The sequence below is a fragment of the Leguminivora glycinivorella genome, chromosome 27 (assembly GCF_023078275.1).
Source record: "Leguminivora glycinivorella isolate SPB_JAAS2020 chromosome 27, LegGlyc_1.1, whole genome shotgun sequence".
NCBI lineage: Eukaryota > Metazoa > Arthropoda > Insecta > Lepidoptera > Tortricidae > Leguminivora > Leguminivora glycinivorella.
Genome location: NC_062997.1, coordinates 6388553 through 6407581, shown reverse-complemented (window position 1 = coordinate 6407581; position 19029 = coordinate 6388553). Strand labels below are relative to the sequence as shown.

At 36.9% G+C, this 19029-nt stretch overlaps 1 protein-coding gene across 2 annotated transcripts; it reads left to right on the top strand.

Annotated features, from left to right (window-relative positions):
- The first annotated feature begins 5663 nt into the window (after positions 1-5663).
- LOC125240228 lies at positions 5664-14463 on the top strand. 2 transcript variants are annotated; one of them, XM_048148054.1, is made up of 5 exons: positions 5664-5770; positions 6545-6643; positions 7365-7635; positions 9250-9307; positions 12026-14463. In XM_048148054.1, exons 2-5 carry the CDS (start codon positions 6624-6626, stop codon positions 12238-12240), a joined length of 564 nt encoding a protein of 187 aa, XP_048004011.1. In that variant the 5' UTR covers positions 5664-5770; positions 6545-6623; the 3' UTR covers positions 12241-14463. The 2 variants fall into 2 exon arrangements, with proteins under 2 accessions (XP_048004011.1, XP_048004010.1); XM_048148053.1 differs by lacking the exon at positions 5664-5770 and adding an exon at positions 5804-6301.
- Positions 14464-19029: the final 4566 nt, after the last annotated feature.

Below are 19029 nucleotides of genomic sequence, written 5' to 3'. Positions count from 1 at the left end.
TCATTGACAGACGAAGATACAAGTTTTTTTTTAAAGTAGTGACGATATTTTTATTCTTGTGTCCTTGTTTCCTTTCTATTTGTTTCGCTCTAGACTGACCAAACATTTATTTACCCATTGAATCAATAGGTACTTTTATTAGATGTGTATTATTTGAAATCATTTACTTAACCATGTTGCATTAAAATGTAAGTGTATGTAAGTAATGCGAATGGTAAACATCGTACGATAACCCTTTAAGACAGAAATTTGGCACCATCAAATGCTGCAACTTACCTACCCTTCTACCAAAGAGGATCGAGTATTATAGAGAGTTACTGTCAAAATAAAATGTGTAATCACAGTGCATAGACTGCCATCTCTTGACACAAGCTTAAAACTTTTGAACCTCTGTTTTGACAATTTGGCCCATATTCTTAGCTTGATATGTGTTAAAATGTCAAATATTAATATTAGCGCCATCTAGCCGGGCGTCCCCCAAAGATGTATCGCCATCTAAGTCACCGTACCTTTTTCTGTATGGTTTTGAGATACGTTTTTTCTTAGATTTTATCTGTCTATACGGATTTACATATGTCTTTGCGTCTACTAATTTGCCAACATTGCCTGCCGGCGTATCATGCTTCTAATTTTATCACTTATCCACGTGGATAAGACATCTGTCACGTTTTGGCAAGTATGTCAGTGTGAGAGTGATGTCTTATCTACGTGGATAGGATAAGTGATAAAATTGGAAGCGCTAGATTATACGCCGGCAGGATCGAAAAATAGGTATTAATAACTATTATTTTAGAGCAAGGCAATTTTGGGCAGGGTGGGCAAAGTTGCAACAATTGACCACATAGAATAACAGTGACATTTTTCAGTTACCTATCATGGGCGCACCATTTTTTTTTTACACATCTTTTCCATAATGTTATTTTTATGTATTTACCAAATATTAAGTTCCTAGAAAGCCAAATAGAACATCCAAAGGATTAAGCAACATAATATTATTTGTTGATTAGTTATTAGTTTTTATTTTTATTTGTTATCGAATTATAGTTTAATTTTATTTTAAGTTTTAAGGTATATTATTTGCTATTTTATTCCATACAGAAGTAACTAACTACTTTTTGTGTGGACACTAAAATACAGTGAATTTATATTAAATTAATACAATCAAATTGTTTTTAAGCAGTAAATAATTGTATTATTTTAAGTATTTCAATTTCTAGACTTATCCTAAGACCTACTGTTTTTATAAAAATACATCATAATTTTTACCAACCCGTTTCTAACACTATTTTCGAGTTTCTATTTTTACATGTTAAATAAATATAAAAAAGCATTTCCATAATTTGGAACAATGTGAAATTTGTTTTTAAAACTTTCTACACCATAGATTGAGTAAATTACAAGAACTTATGTTGAAAATAGTTAATAAAAGGAAAGTTGAGTTTAATTATTACCCACGAAAACAGATGTCGCTGGTAGTATAAAGTTTCCTTACTAAAATATAGTTCTTTCTGAATTATAACTATGCATTTTTAATGTACTATTAAACTACGCTACTACCTTCCTTTTTTAATTTGTATTGAAAATGTTGTGTTCAATCAGTAACTAGTATAATACCAATTTAACACTCAAAATTCACTAGATGGCGTTGCTTTATGACTAAGCAAAATTCGCAAGATGTCGCCATCTACTTGTAATTCTAATGTTTTTTTTTCTTTTTTACTCGTCTGACTTGAAAACTTGTATTAAAATGAAATATTTGAATAAAATGTATTTGTATGGACTTAATTATTTATAAATGTATTTATTTATAGGAAATATCGAATTATCGCTATTTTAGTGTAAGGGGTGGTTGTAATCGGGGAAATAAAATGTTTTTGTCGTCTGTCAATTGTTTTATTAACTTGTTCTAATAGCGCTTACCTACCATAGAGGAATAAGTAAGGGAAGAGTTGTAACTCCATATTTGTAGTGACATCTAGCGTCAATCACGCGTCATATAGCGTAAATTATCAGTACCACTACTCGACACTAGGTGCCAACAGTGTTGCGTCTGCCAAAAAAATAATATTAAAACAGTTTGTTCAATTCATTAATGTTAAATGACTTTATTGCTATAAACATGGTATACATCAGGTGATATATTAATTATTATTATGAGCAAAAAAAAAACACAAAACAATGACTTATATATAACTTACTTAAACTAAACAATTTAATATAATTATGCACAACTTAAAACTACACAAATTAATATATATTTATAAATAAAAAATGCTCCCCAGATCATCCTCGGAGGTGATAGTGCCCAACAGTTTACAACTTAATTACATTATTGATATATGTATTATATTATAGCAAAGTACTGATTAATAATACTATTGTAATATTATCTAAAAATTGTCGAGCATTAGACTTTTTATTCGTCGCGACATCTATTGTAGCAGTAATGATAATTTAGGCTAGTTGACGCGTGGATGACGCTAGATGTCACTACAAATAACTTGCATTTACTGATGTATGGAGTTACTACTCTTCCGTTACTTATTCCTCTATGCTACCTTGCTAACCTAATCAAGTATACCTACATATCAAATGTGTCAAAGGGTACCTAACCTACTAAAAATATCTACAGGGTGCCCGGTAATTAATGGACAACCTTTTAACCACCAAGAGGGCACCTTATACTGGTCCAGAAAATCGACTTTAAGGTTTAGTAAAAGTCGCCTGGTTTTCGAGATTTTCACACTTTTTAAAATTTCAATGGATATTAATGGACAACCTTTTAACCACCAAGAGGGCACCTTATACTGGTCCAGAAAATCGACTTTTAGGTTTAGTAAAAGTCGCCAGGTTTTCGAGATTTTCACACTTTTAAAAATTTTAGGTAGTATTAAAATTTTAAAATGTGTAATAATCTCGAAAACCTGGCGACAGGCCTTTTAACCACCAAGAGGGCACCTTATACTGGTCAAAAAAAGGTTTAGTAAAAGTCGCCTGGTTTTCGAGATTTTCACATTTTTTTAAATTATCATTATCATTTTTTAAATTATAATTATTACTACCTAAAATTTTAAAAAGTGTGAAAATCTCGAAAACCTGGCGACTTTTACTAAACCTAAAAGTCGATTTTCTGGACCAGTATAAGGTGCCCTCTTGGTGGTTAAAAGGTTGTCCATTAATTACCGGGCACCCGGTATATATCGAATGTTACAATCGAAGCCTACTTCAATATTCAGAATGCTGTAAAATCAAACCAATATTATTACTGCAGTGTATGAACAAAATTGCAACATGCATTACTCCAGTGTGTCTACCAAAGAAGATCGAGTATTACTGTCGAAGTAAAATGTGTAATCACAGTGCATAGACTGCCATCTCTCGACACAGGCTTAAAACTTTTGAACCTCAGTTTTGATAATTTGGCCCATATTCTTATCTTGATATGTGTTAAAATGTCAAATATTAATATTAGCGCCATCTAGCCGCGCGGTCCCCAAAGATGTAACGCCGTCTAGGCCACCATACCTTTTTCTCTATGGCTTTGAGGTACGTTTTTTTCTTAGACTTTATCCATCTATACGGAGTTACATATTATGTCTGGAGTCTACTAAGTAGGTAGGTACTTGGCGCTAACTGTCAAATACACACGTAAGTAAATCTTTTAAAATGTTACAATACATTTTTTTTATACCTCGTCGATGGCAAACAGGTATACGGCCCGCCTGTTGGAAAGCGGTCACCGTAACCTATGGACGCCTGCAACTCAAGGGGTGTCACATGCGCGTTGCCGACCCATTAGAAACTTGTACACTCCTTTTTTGAAGAACCCCATACTGTAGTTCATCGGGAATACCTCGGCAGGGAGCTCATTCCACAGCCGGAGCGTTCGTGGGAGGAAGTTCCTCTGAAACCGCACAGTGCGCGACCAATGATGCAAACTAGTCCACTTTTAGACTATGTTGTATTTTCTTCCTCTGGATTGGAACTTTTGGATACTCAAAAGGCAGCTGTTGTAAAAAGGAGCAAGCAAAAGTTGCGCCTGTTTATCGAAGACATACAAATCGATGCCAGTTTCGAATCGAGCCGGAGCAGACAGACCACACTTTTTTGAGTGGGAAATTACTGCTTTATTTATTATTGAGTGTCGATCTCTGGACCTCTGTACTGTAAGTTAACAGTAACACCTTCGCAATCAAGAACCCGCCTGCTAGGCACTCGTGAACTTTGCTTTTAAACTATGCTGGAAAACCCGCTGGGCGCGCGGGTTGTCGCCATATAAACGGGCGGATATACTTAAGAGGGCTTTCGTGTGAAAAACAGTGAAATCGCAACCGAGCGCTTGATCATACCGTGTGTGGTATCAAATTAAAGGGCTTTGCGAGTAGTTTACAAATATATATCACATTATAGGACTTTTTCTACTTGGTCTAACAAAATATGAGAAAATGTCCAAAAGTGGTAATAATTGTACCGGTGAAGGCACGTTTTCAAAAAATTGCCAAAAATAAATAATAGCAATTTATAATCACTAAGGCATACCAGCAATTTAAGTAAACGTTACAGATTAATTAAATACAAAAATTATTTCGATGTGATTTAGATTTTCAAAGAAATTGTCACTTAATTTTAGGTAATTTCTGAAAAAAGTTGAATTCGTCTTAGCCTCGTTTACTCTTTTTTAACACCTTATAATCAAAATGTAGTCTGAGAAGTTTGTAGTACAGGGTATACGAATTATAAATTTACCTGTTTTAGTAATCAAAATCGTCCAAATTTTACAAATAAGATCGACTAATTCAGCTCTATACGTGAGTTTTTCTAAACGTGCATTAGAGAAAAAATCATAATTAATTTAGTGACTTGGTTTTCAAAAATCCAGTCTTATAAAAATCAAGATAATAAGATGCTCTAACTGAAATTTGAATTAAATAAATCTATTGGATAACGGAAAGTGTAGTATTTCACCGACTAAAACTATAAATTTTACATTATTTTGACGTTTTTTTTTAAAGCAGCCATAACGACCGGTTTCTGATGTAGTGCGCTATTTTTTATCCAGTAGTGACTGTTTTAGTCTTATCCAAGGCAGTAGTTTTCTATTTTGAAATGAATATAACTGGCTACTAGACTCCTATCGAATTTGGTATAATAAATGATTGTTTTCTGTAGTATTTGACATAAGAAACCAATATTTTATAGATTTTGGGTATTAAAAGTGTATGATGACTACGTATTTTCGATTAAAAATGTGTGTATTTTTATTTTATTTTGGACCCCGAAAACGCTGTCAGCGATGTAGTGACGTCATAGAATACAAATCTAACTTCATGTCGAAACAATCATTGACATAATGACATTTATGCCTCATACTTAAATGTCAGAAAATGTTATTTTCAAGTCGAATGACGTCATGCACAGATAATTCTAATATAGATTAAGATGGCTGATGTTTTCGCCTGATTACGTAAAATTATACTTAAAAAATATTTTTTGCGGTTTTTTAAGTCATAATAAAATATGGTTATATTATCTTCGGTTACTTGGACAGTAATAAATCATATAAGACAGACTAAAAAAAGGTCAAGTTAGCCTACTTTTTGTTCCTCTAGGCTAGAGAGATAAACCTATCGTCCTATAGGAACGTCGTTTTGTTCCAGACTTCCCGATCGCAAACGTGCAGTGTCAATACGACTCGCCGGATGAGCGACCAGAGCAGACAGACCACACTTACGACACGCGGGACGAACCGCCAGCCTTCATCATACACCAGGTCAGTGACCTCTAGTGACAGAGTGAGACAACAGTAGACTGCAGACCGGAGCAGACAGACCACATGACACGCGGGACGAACCGCCAGCCTTCATCATACACTAGGTCAGTGACCTCTAGTGTGAGAGTGAGATAACAGTACGAGACTAGACCGGAGCAGAGAGACCACATGGTCCACATGACACGCGGGACGAACCGCCAGCCTTCATCATACACCAGGTCAGTGCCCTCTAGTGAGAGAGTGAGACAACAGTAGACTGTAGTCCGGAGCAGAGAGACCGCATAACACGCGGGACGAACCACCAGCCTTCATCATACACCAGGTCAGTGACCTCTAGTGACAGAGTGAGACAACAGTAGACTGCAGACCGGAGCAGACAGACCACATGACACGCGGGACGAACCGCCAGCCTTCATCATACACCAGGTCAGTGACCTCTAGTGTGAGAGTGAGATAACAGTACGAGACTAGACCGGAGCAGAGAGACCACATGACGCGCGGGACGAACCGCCAGCCTTCATCATACACCAGGTCAGTGACCTCTAGTGACAGAGTGAGACAATAGCAATTATTGACAAGCAGTACTGATAATTTAGTCAAAACTATGCGATGCATATACATATATGTATACATCACTATGCATTTAAGGGTTAAGTCGCTTAAATAGGCAGAATTAGGGTTGCCATTTACCATCGACACTAGTAATGCCACTCGTCAATAGAGGGCGCTGAGATCCTAAAAACTTTTAAATAATTGTGTAATTATTCGTTACAGCCAGTACAAATCCAAGCGTCAGCGGCGCCATACGTGGAGGTGACGCCAAGTCAGAAATACCCCGCTGTCAACGTTATACATGTCGGTGAAAATAATAGGGTAAGTATAGTGTGCAAGCACAAATTGCTCGCCCTTAGAGTTGGTCAAAAAGGCGCCTAGCCTTATCAGAGATAACATACACTAGAGAAATTTTATCGGGTATCACGGCGGGCGGGTGGTCTAGTGGTAATGACGTTAGCCGCGTAAGCTGAAGACCCGGGTTCGATTCCCGGCTCGGCCTCCAGTGGGCCTTGTCGTTTTTTCTTTCGTGTGCGATATCTATTTCAATTAACAATAATTAAAATAAATGTCATATAAAATGAAAAAAAAATACCAAGGTCTCTGAGTGTCCCGAGCTGAATTCGAACCAGTGTCCTTTTACCGGATGGATACCTGAATCGCTCGGCCATTGGCTCACGATTCCAAGTTTATGACAATTTCCAATTATATGAAAATTATCTTTTGCCCGCGGCTTCGCTCGAGTTAGAAAGAGACAAAAAGTACCTAGCCTATGTCACTCTCCGTCCCTTCAATTATCTCCACTAAAAAAATCAATCAATATGACGAAGCCTGTTGCGGATATCATCATTGGTTTGGTTGTGACGAAGCATGGTGCTGATTTGCATTTGTGGCCACCTGACGAAGCCTGCGTTGCGGATGACTTTTCAAATGTGATTAGTGTTTTTGCTTTTAATTTAAGATTGCCTGTATAATGTGTAAAACTTTGTGTTTTTAATTAATAAAGTTTGGATTCTAAACAGATACGTGACTTTGTTGACAGCAACAACAACAACAGAGCAACCAGACTGAATACATCAACATCAACAAACGCATCCGCCGTAGCGAGGTGGTACTCCGTCAGGCTGCAGACTGCGTCAGCCGGGGCCTCACCTTCCAGACAGTATCGCACCAGTTCAACATACCCATCTCTACTATACGGTATGTTTACAACAACAACAAACAACAACAACAGTGAAATGATACTGGATCAGCCGGGGCCTCACCTTCCAGACAGTATCGCACCAGTTCAACATACCCATCTCTACTATACGGTATGTTTACAACAACAACAACAGTGAAGTGACGCTGGATCAGCCGGGGCCTCACCTTCCAAACAGTATCGCACCAGTTCAACATACCCATCTCTACTATACGGTAAGTGTTCAATAACAAGAAGGGGGCAAATTAGAAATAAAAAATTAGTCAGGTTGTGAAAGACATGCACTAACCTTCTCTCCGGCAGTCAGGCACTACAGGCAAAGTTGGCAGGGGTCCACAATAGGGAAATTGACTGTAGTTAAAATAATAGTTATTTGTTATACAAGGGGGCAAAGTTGTATTTTAACGCCGAGTGTGGAATTGAAAAACGAGCAAGTGAAAGGATTCTATAGTCGAACTACGAGCGAAGCGAGTGGTTCGAGAATAGAATCCTGAACTTGCGAGTTTTTTTACACACGAGAAGTAAAATACATTTGCACCCGAGTGTAACACAAAACTTTTCCCCTCACTATAGCGAGGAAACTACAACGCAAAAAATGCGTTTATCACTGCTTCCAGTAGTTCGACAGGTGGTAAATCATCTTTATTATTACTAGATTCACCTACTTTTATCAATTTTAATGCAGTTATTTTGACTTTATTCAAGGTCAAATTACTTTACCGCTGGTATTAAAGGACAAAACACGTGTTTCCGAGCTAGTGAGGGGAAAAATATTTTTCCCCTCACTATATCCGTGTGGAATGCACGAAGTAGGCGAAAAAGCAAACTGATAAATCCAAAACTTGACGCTTGTTGTAGTACTTGTAGTTTACGAAATAATAAGCGTTTTGGGAAATAACCTAACCACAAAATTAAAATTTTGAAAAAACCCCCGACCGCGACATAGTAGACCGATTTTCATAAAACATGGCTAAGAACACTCCCGAGTAACTCAGCTTTCAGACAAAAAAAACCGGCCAAGAGCGTGTCGGGCCACGCTCAGTGTTTCTCAAAAACTTTTCCTAGAAAGTCTTTATAAAGTTCTACTTTTGTGATTTTTTTCATATTTTTAAAACATATGGTTCAAAAGTTAGAGGGGGGGGGGGGACGCACTTTTTTTCCTTTAGGAGCGATTATTTCCGAAAATATTAATATTATCAAAAAACAATCTTAGTAAACCCTTATTCATTTTTAAATACCTATCCAACAATATATCAGACGTTGGGGTTGGAATGAAAAAAAATATCAGCCCCCACTTTACATGTAGGGGGGGTACCCTAATAAAACATTTTTTTCTAATTTTTATTTTTGCACTTTGTTGGCGTGATTGATATACATATTGGTACCAAATTTCAGCTTTCTAGTGCTAACGGTTACTGAGATTATCCGCGGACGGACGGACAGACAGACATGGCGAAACTATAAGGGTTCCTAGTTGACTACGGAACCCTAAAAACTAAATCCAATTCGGTTCATCCGTTCGGAAGCTACGATGCCACAGACACACACACACACACACGGACAGACACGTCAAACTTATAACACCCCGTCGTTTTTGCGTCAGGGGTTAAAAAGGCTACTGTTGATTGACCACTCTTCTTGTCTCTGTGCTCATTTGGTCGGTATCTCAGTACCTATGCGTTATTGTTTATGAGCGAAAGTTTCTGATAAAAAAATTTTTTTTCAGATTCTTTATGGCGAGAAAAGGGATTCTACCACAAAGGAGACGCGGACGCAGTACAATGGTAAGTAACATAACGTAACTAACTAACTAACATAACGTAAAATAAAATGATGGGTTATTATATTGGGTTGGTAAGAATGTAATGAGCGAATCATAACCAATATTGTAATTTTTATTTAATTTATTATTTTAATCATTTATCAAAAATATAACGGCCTTCGTTATCTACTACTTGTCTCCATCGTTCTGGTAAAGAATGAATAGCATCGGCGAAGAAGTTCTTAGGTTTAGATTCAAAAAACTCAGCTATGTACTGTCGTAGATGGGCTTGATCATCGAACTTTTTTTCATTCAAGACATTGCTTAGCGATCTGAACAATGCGTAATCCGTAGGTGCCAAGTCTGGAGAGTACGGTGGATGAGGTATCACTTTCCAACCTAGCTCCAATAGCTTTAGCCGAGTCACTTTTGCAATGTGTGGGCGAGCATTGTCGTGTAAGAAAAAAACTTTAGCATGCTGTGGACGATTCTGACAGATTTTTTGGTTTAAATTTTCAAGCTGATTATAGTATGTATGTATGTATGTATAAACTCTTTATTGTACAAAACACAAAACACAAATATGACACAGGATAGACAGTACAAAGGCGAACTTATCCCTTACAGTATACTGATGCGGTAACAGTCATTCCACTTGGTAGGAGTTCCCAGTGAATAATATCATGAATATCCCACCAAACGGACAGCATAACTTTTTTCGGGTGAGGCTCTGTTTTTGGTGCCTCTATTCCTTTTTCGTTTGGAGCTAGCCACTGACGTTTGCGTGTGTGATTTATATATAAGACCCATTTTTCATCTCCAATGATAAGATGGTCCAACCAGTTGAATGTGCGGCGAAAAGACAGAAGTTGTATGCAGATATCGGCACGACGGTTTAGTTGATCTCTATCAAGTTCGTGCGGTATCCAAACACTGTATTTGTAGTTTTTTCCCAACTCGTGTAAATGTGTTTCTATGGTGACATGAGAGCAGCCTAACTCGGTAGCAAGAGTACGACTCGTTAGCCTCGGATCTCCTTCAATTAAGGTTTTTAATTTGGCTACATCAATCTTCACCGGTCGACCAGACTTAGGTTGATCTGATAATGAAAAGTCGCCACTACGAAACCGCTGGAACCATCGTTTCGCCGTGGCCTCAGACACAACTTCAGGAGCAACACACTGACATATATTATATTACGCACTGCTTCGGCGGCTGAATGGCCAGACTGAAATTCATATAGTAAGCAATGCCTTACATGCACTTTTAATTCGTCCATTTTCTTCCTTATATTAGCTCGGCGACAGCTAGTGAATGACTGACGAGAAACTGTGCGACTCGCCCTTTATATACTTTTGACCATAGAAGATTCTAGAACTCTCTCAAAAATTTTATGTGGAATTCAATCGATCGCTCATTACTTTCTTACCAACCCAATATTATAACAGTTTTTCGATACTTTCAATTTTGTGCTTTGATAGATGAAATTTTGAACTTCAATGGATGTTTGGAATAGTAATTTTAGTATACTTATTATGCATTCATTCTGATGATCATAAGATATTAAGATTCATTGATTCGTACCAATGAGTTTTTCGGAACTTAATATGTGCGAAATGTCATTTGATATTTGCCAGTCGCTTTTCGGTGAAGGAAAACATCGTGAGGAAACCGGACTAATTCCAATAAGGCCTAGTTACCCTTCGGGTTGGAAGGTCAGATGGCAGTCGCTTTCGTAAAGCTAGTGCCTACGCCAAATCTTGGGATTAGTTGTCAAAGCGGACCCCAGGCTCCCATGAGCCGTGGCAAATGCCGGGATAACGCAAGGAGGATGATGATGATGACTATCGGAAACTTTGGAACGGTATCATAAACGTTGTGAAGATATTTACAATGTTTTGAATGTGACGCATAACGCCATCTTGTTTTCATGATCGACATCAGCGCTTTTTCAGTGTCGCCATCTTGTGGTGATAGTGTACTTGTAGGTAGAATTTTGAGATGAATGCCTCTTGTATTTATGCAGTCTGTGATGGCATTAACAACCTTTAGGCCTCATTTGCACGAGAGTTAAAAATCTATGCGTTAAAACCCAGCGTTGGCGTTGCGTATGCTCAATTCGATTCGTCCAACGCAAGAGTGCTCGATAAAAAAGCGCCGCGCTTTAAAACCGCCTTCGTGTGAACTTTTGTAGGAGGTAGGGCATAGCGAATGATATTCCGCTTTGTGTGGTAGGGCACAGCACAGCGGATATCGTCTCGCTCGAATCTAGAGCAGAGCCCAACTGGGGTAGTACCTCCGCCTTACAGAAGACCGCAGCCAAATAGCACTAGACCCTACTCATAGTGTTGTGTTCCTGCCGGTAAGTAAGGCTGCCAGAGCTCAACGAGGGTGCGGTCCTGATGACGGGAGGACTTACGGAACTAACTTGTTCCGTATATTGTCCTTTAGAGTCGTCGGCAACCCGAACCCTCCTTGGAACTTGTACACTCCTTTTTGCTGTGTACTTAACACAGCAAAAGGGAATGTACAAGTTTCTAATGGGGTGGCAACGCGCATGTGACGCTGTTTGCGTTGCATGCGTTCATAGGTTACGGTGACCGCTTTCCATCAGGCGGACCGTATGCTTGTTTGCCACCAACGTAGTATTAAAAAAAAAAAAACTTCGTCGAACTTTCGAGCTACTAACCATATGGAACCTGACTTCTGAAATAAATGATTTTTATTTATTTGATTTCAGACCCCACGCCCCTGTTCGAGCCCCGAACCTCCGTACCACATGCAACACTACAAACTACCCGACATGGTCGCGCTTCGGGACAGCGAGAACTCCAACGAGTAACACCGCTCACAGATGGCGCTGTAGTCAAACTGCACATACTAGCCGTAGCGAGAGCTTCAAGTTACACTACTCGCCCAGAGATGGCGCGTTGTCAAAAACTAAGCAGTTATTAGCCTAAAGAGCTGCAGCTAGTAATGCTGTTCGACAATAGAGGGAGCTATAAAAACTACTCTGCAGGTTACGGAGTGTATGTAATATAGTAAAACACCTGGCAGTATGTATAGTATCGTAATGTACCGGTATTCTATTTTTAACTTATGTGCCATATTATATGGTATATCAGGAATTAATATTATAAAAAGTGTGGAAGAGTCCAGAAACTGAGCCACTACGAACAGAGCCTGCCTGGTACAGTAAAGTCTTTATTAGTAGCTCTTTCATTGCGGCATTTTGGCAGCTTAGACAGACTAGTATAAGAAATAACCGCTGGGTAGAACCTAATAGAGTTGTATATAAGTATGAAGTGTAGTCATAACCTTATAAAGCCTTCCATACATCATTAAATAAAAACTAACTAGGGCACGAAAATCATTGTATTACCTACATTGAATCTTATGGTAGGCAATGTAGTTACACACAACACAGAGATGTCGTTTTAACTATAAAACTCCCGTGAGACTCATACATATTTAAAAATATTTTAAGCGGGTTACTCACGTATTAAGTCGATATAGACACACGCATACTGACACGCGACAGACAGACGCATACTGTATGCGTCGCGCTCTCGACATGTAAAGGCGGGGTCGCTACTCTTGAGAAAGGTTCTCGAAATTGAACCGAAACATGTCGAACGCTATATCGACTTAATAGGTTAGTAACCCGCTTAAAATATTTTTAAATACAGAGATGTCGCTACTAAACAAATGAAATCGTGTCCTTACGAATCAATAGATGGCGCTTTCGTCAATGTATTCAAATTAAATAATGGCGTTTGGAGATAAGTAATAAATCTTGTACATTATACTGTACATATATAAAGAAATAGAAAAATATAACTGACGCCTAGTATTTCGATTAGAATTAATCTAAAATTCTAAACTACTAGTTATTTAGGAATACGCCTAATAGTTTAAAGTGTTACTTTTCAATTAGTACTTTTTAGACGAGTTATGCATGAAATTCAATTATAACTAAACATTTTTTTTTTAAATATTAGAACATCAGTATTATTAAACAGTTATTTCGAGTTTTTTATACGTTATCCTATTTCCTCGAAGTGCTAATATAAAAAAAAGGTTTGTAAAACTTGATGATATATTATTTACTATTATGATAGCAGGAAATTAAATACAGTATTAAAAAGGTTAACGTTATTTTATCTTTTAAAAAAATAGGTACAAGCATAGAGGAATCAGTAAGGGAAGAGTTGTAAGTGTTGTAACTCCATACATCAGTAAATGCAAGTTATTTGTAGTGACATCTGGCGACAATCACGCGTCAAATAGCTTAAATTATCAGTACCACTACTCGACACTAAGTGCTAACAGTGTTGCGTCTGTCAAACATGTAATATTAAAACCGTTTACAACTTATATTACAAGCAGAAGGAATTGAAAACAGAGTACTGATTAATACTATTGTAATATTAGCTAAAAAGTGTTGAGCATTAGTCTTTTTGTTCGTTGCGACATCTATTGACAGACAGCAGTACTGACTGATAATTTACGCAAAATGACGCTAGATGTCACTGCAAATAACTTGCATTTACTGATGTATGGAGTTACAACTCTTCCCTTACTTATTCTTCTATGGTACAAGAGACAAATAAGGGAAATATAAATGCCATGGTGTAAGGTATGTAGGCAAATTTGAAAAAGTCGACACTATCTATTTTTTCTGAGATAAACACACTTAAAGTATAAATTATAGGTATTGTCATAGTTACGTGAATTGAATATAGAATCTCAGTATGAAATATAATCTTAGATTAAAAGAGCCTGTACTTTATTAATGATATACATAAGTTACAGGGTAAACTCGGGTAATTTTGATATAAATATTAAATAAAACTGATTTACTGTTATTTTAAGTTACGCGTTATTATTCTGGTCCTTTTCGGTGAAGGAAAACATCGTGAGGAATCCGGACTAATTCCAATAAGGCCTAGTTACCCTATGGGTTGGAAGGTCAGATGGCAGTCGCTTTCGTAAAACTAGTGCCTATGTCAAATCTTGGGATTATTGTCAAAGCGGACCCCAGGCTCCCATGAGCCGCGGCGAATGCCGCGATAACGCAAAGAGGATGATGTTATTGTAGTCATCATAATAACTCTTATTTAATTTCTTTTAATTATTTTTTTTATTTAAAGTCTTATAAAAATGTACCTAAGGCATTAATTTTATTATTATTATTTAATAAGCAGGCAGGCAGTTAAAGAACTGATATAGCCTGTATCCAGTGATCATTGTGACAGTAATCATAGCCGAGTTGTAGATGTGATGTGCTTGTCTAGTCTATTTTTAAACTGATTCACATTTTGTGCTGAGACCACGTCCTCTGGGAGCTTGTTCCAAGATCTCACTACTCGATTGCTCAAAAAGTGTTTATAAGGGTTACTGTGAGATCTATCACTCTTTAGCTTTAAGAGGTGACCTCTCAAACGAGTGTTGTTATTACGCTTGAACATCTCTTGAAATTCCTTGAGGTCGTAATGTCCAGTTAGTATTTTGAATTTCTGTGCAATTCTCAGAAAAGACGTACGATTTCCCTAAAAACTACTTAAATAGGTACTCATAATAGTGGATAGTGGTATCTACAGTGTAATACATTTCACAATATGATGAAATTGACCGTCACAATTTTGTCCCGACTCCCGAGTTTACCCCAAATAGTGCAAAGGAAAAACATAGATTTAATAGTTTCGCCTCTACAGGATTTTGTTCCCGAAGTACAATGGATGAATAAACCACCAGAAAAATAGTATTTTTACACAATATTTTGATAGTACCCATTAGCATTAAGCAGAGCTGAAAATTTATTAAAAATCAAGCATTTGATAGTACGTACTTAGTACGATTGCATTTTTTTAAGTTTTTTTTTATTATCCACACTCGTCAAGTATATTTATATAGAATTAGGTAAGTCACCTTTACGATCAGTTGTCCTAAGTCTAACAAAAACTCTAACTCAGATTTTAAGGAAATTTTTACTTTTGATTGTTTTATATTTTGTCATTATGTACTTTTTTTGGAAACAGTGTCATGTATCTCGTACAATAGCACAATAAAACACAAAAAATGTTGATTCACCAAATTTTGACTATTAAAGGCTAGTTTCCTATACTTAAAATAAAATATTTTATGCAGTGCACGAAATAAAGCACCAAATAATTAAAAGAAAAATAAGGACAGTAGTTATGTTCAAACATAATATCTATTTAATAAGTCAAACAGAAAGATATAAAGTAAATGAATTGACCGTGACGTCACTCCTCAGTATTTTATAGTAATTCCATATTAGCAAATCGTTTTGACAGTTAAAAAGAAGCTGATGTGACTAGTAGGAAACTAGCCCATTATGTAATGCCTAAAATGTATTATGTAGCAGTTTGTTTAAATTTATTGTTGTTTAATTTACGTTTTATTTGGCACTCGTTGGCCGCGCAATATATAATGTTCCTAGAACTATTATTTTTACGGCAGCTGTTTAAAAACAGTATTATTTTTAATGAACAAATTATTATTTTTGTGCTTATTTTTCAAAGGGATTCGTGTGAACTAACAAGGTCATTTCGAGGTCAAGGCCATCATAGGTCAGTCACTTGTATTTCAGAAGTGTCTCTAAAACACTAAATGGGCCATTTTTTTTTCAAAGTTATCCCACCCCACTTTTTTTTGGATTTGGATTTTTTTATGTGATTTCCACTCAGAATCGCGAGCTCTTTCAATAATAGGAGAAAAAAAGAGTCCCAAGGTTTTTTTCTCATTCCGTTTCCATTTTTTCATACATTTTGTATGGCGGTAACGGAATGGAAGGTCTGAAAAATGTATGGAAATCTTGGGACATTTTTTTTCTCCTACCAGGATTGAAAGACCTTGCGATTCTGTATATGAATCGCGTAAAAAATACCCATGTTACAAAAAAAGTGGGGTGGACAACTTTGAAAAAAAAAATGACCCAAATGCAACTTCTTATTCGTTGCTTGTATTGCAGGATTTTGTTATTGTCCATTAACATGTGTTATTAATTTATTACCTATTCACACGAGTTCCAAAATGATAGCGGTTTTCATTGACATGTTACTTAGGTGTGCGAGAGGGACATCGCTATGTACGCTCATAGCGTGGTCTCGCTCACACGAAGCGTGAAAACCGCAAGAGTAGACGGTCTTGTGGCATTTATGAGTTTTGTGCCATGTTTACAGCTACATCTTAATGTTGAAATAATTTACACATTAAATCAAACCCTAATGCCATGAAAAAATCATACAAAAATCGACTATACATACAAAAGACTTATTTATCTTCCATTTGTATGAATCTACATTTATCCCATGCAACCCGAAAGTTTCTTGACCTAAAGTTTACCGCATTTATTTAGTATTTAGGACCATAGAGGAATAAGGAAAGAGTTGTAACTCACGTTGTGACATCTAGCGTCAAACACGCGTCAATTAGCGAAAATTATCAGTACCTACTGCTACTTGTCAATAGATGTCACGACGAACAAAAAATCTAATGCTCAGCAATTTTTAGCTAATATTACAATAGTATTAATCAGTATTCTGTTTTCAGTGCCATCCGCTTGTAATATAAGTTGTAAACTGTTTTATTTTAATATAACATTTTTGCCAGACGAGATACTGTGACACTTAGTGTCGAGTAGTGGTACTGATAATTTACGCTATTTGACGCTAGATGTCACTACAAATAACTAAGAATTTACTGATGTATAGAGTTACAACTCTTTCCTTACTTATTCCTCTATTTGTAGGTACCAATAATTTTTCCCCTCACTGGCTCGGAAACACGTGTTTTGTCCTTTAATACCAGCGGGTAAAAACGCATTTTATCCACTAGTGGGTAAAGTAATTTGACCTTGAATAAAGTCAAATTAACTGCTTTAAAATTGATAAAAGTAGGTGAATCTAGTAATAAAGATGATTTATCACCTGTGGAACTACTGGAAGCAGTGATAAACGCATTTTTTGCGTTCTAGTTTCCTCGCTATAGTGAGGGGAAAAGTTTTGTGTTACACTCGGGTGCAGTATTTTACTTCTCGTGTCTTAAAAAACTCGCAAGTTCAGGATTCTATTCTCGAATTCAACTATAGAATCCTTTTACTTGCTCGTTTTTCAATTCCACACTCGGCGTTAAAATACAACTTTGCTCCCTTGTATAACAAATAACTAATGTACACCCACCGCCATCTATCGGCAAATCGGGTCACTACGTATTTATCTATCTTTGGATGTTCTTTATCATGAGTACCGATTTCAATATTATTTTGTAATAAAAAAATTATTTTTATTTTCATGGCATTTTGCTCTTTATTAAAATATTTCTTGTATCTCACATTTATAAGTGAAGGAAAATAATCTAAAGAGTCTCAATAAATGCTGAACCGATTACGATTACGAAGTAGTTCTGCGATTGTATAGTAGCCGTGAGCGTGTGTAGATACAATTGTAATACTTGTAATAAAAGTATTTTTGTGTATGTGTGTGTTTTATTCTACAAGTAGCTTTTGCCCGTGGCTTCGCTCGCGTTAAATAGGCGAGACGTCTAAAAAAAAAAAAACAATTTGTCCGTCAGTTAGATTATCAAAGAATTTTAAACACTCTTTTCCCGTAAAGGAAAAATGGCGACGGTACAGTGCGTTGAAGTGTCGCGTGACGTCACGCCTAGGTACAATTCTTACTTAGAAGTGACGTCACAAGCCCCCACTCCGGAACTTTGATGCTCTATATCTTTGTAGTTTTTCATTAATTAGAAAAAGCGAAAAAGATGTGTTCATTACTTTTGGACGATCTAACTGACAGACTAAATAGAATGCCATTTTTTTTATGAAGTCGTCATCCCTATTTGAAAATTGAATACTCATACATGTTTCAACCCCCAAGGAGGTGGGGTGTTAGAAAGAGACAAAAGTAGCCTATGTCACTCTCCATCCCTTCAACTGTCTCCACTTAAGTTCATATACTTTGTCAAACAAGTCTGTCAGTAAATAAGAACAAAGAAAACTATATGCATCCCTCCACATCCTTCATCAAAAATATATATTAAAAAAAATACCGAACATTCTCCTCACGTGTGAAAGTCAACACTACGGTAACACCAAGCCAACGCTGACATTGGCTAATTCACCCTGTGCAATTGGCAGGGAGTAAAAGCCAAAGAGAAAAAAAATGCATCCTTTTCTTTAGGGTGCTATAGAAAAGGATGCATATAGTTTTCTTTGTTCTTATTTACTGACAGACTTGTTTGACAGAGTATAAATAAGAAACACATTACTTACAATAACTTAGTTTATTAAATAATTTGTATTTATTATTATTATTATTATTTGTTTGTCCTTTCCAGTACTCGGGACCATGGGGTCCCGGACATTTGGGAGGCATGTGTGGGGCCGAAGCCAACAGCACAGAGGCCCTTTCAGACAATTTACTCTAAATGTAATGTGACACTACCCGGCGATTATCCCTGTCCGCACTATAGTAATGCACCCAAGGACAAGCGCCGGTTAGTGTAGAACTATTGAAAGAAAAAGGTAAATAAAAGAAACCGGGCTATTAGGTTGAATTGCTGGTGGACTTGTAACCGGTACTATGGGAGACTATGGCACCTGCCTTGATCATATGTTATAAAAACATGAAAAAATAGGCAGGCGGTGACTAGCCAACTCACTATATGGGTCCCCGAAAACGGCCGCTCGCACGGAGCGGCAAGGGCACAACATAG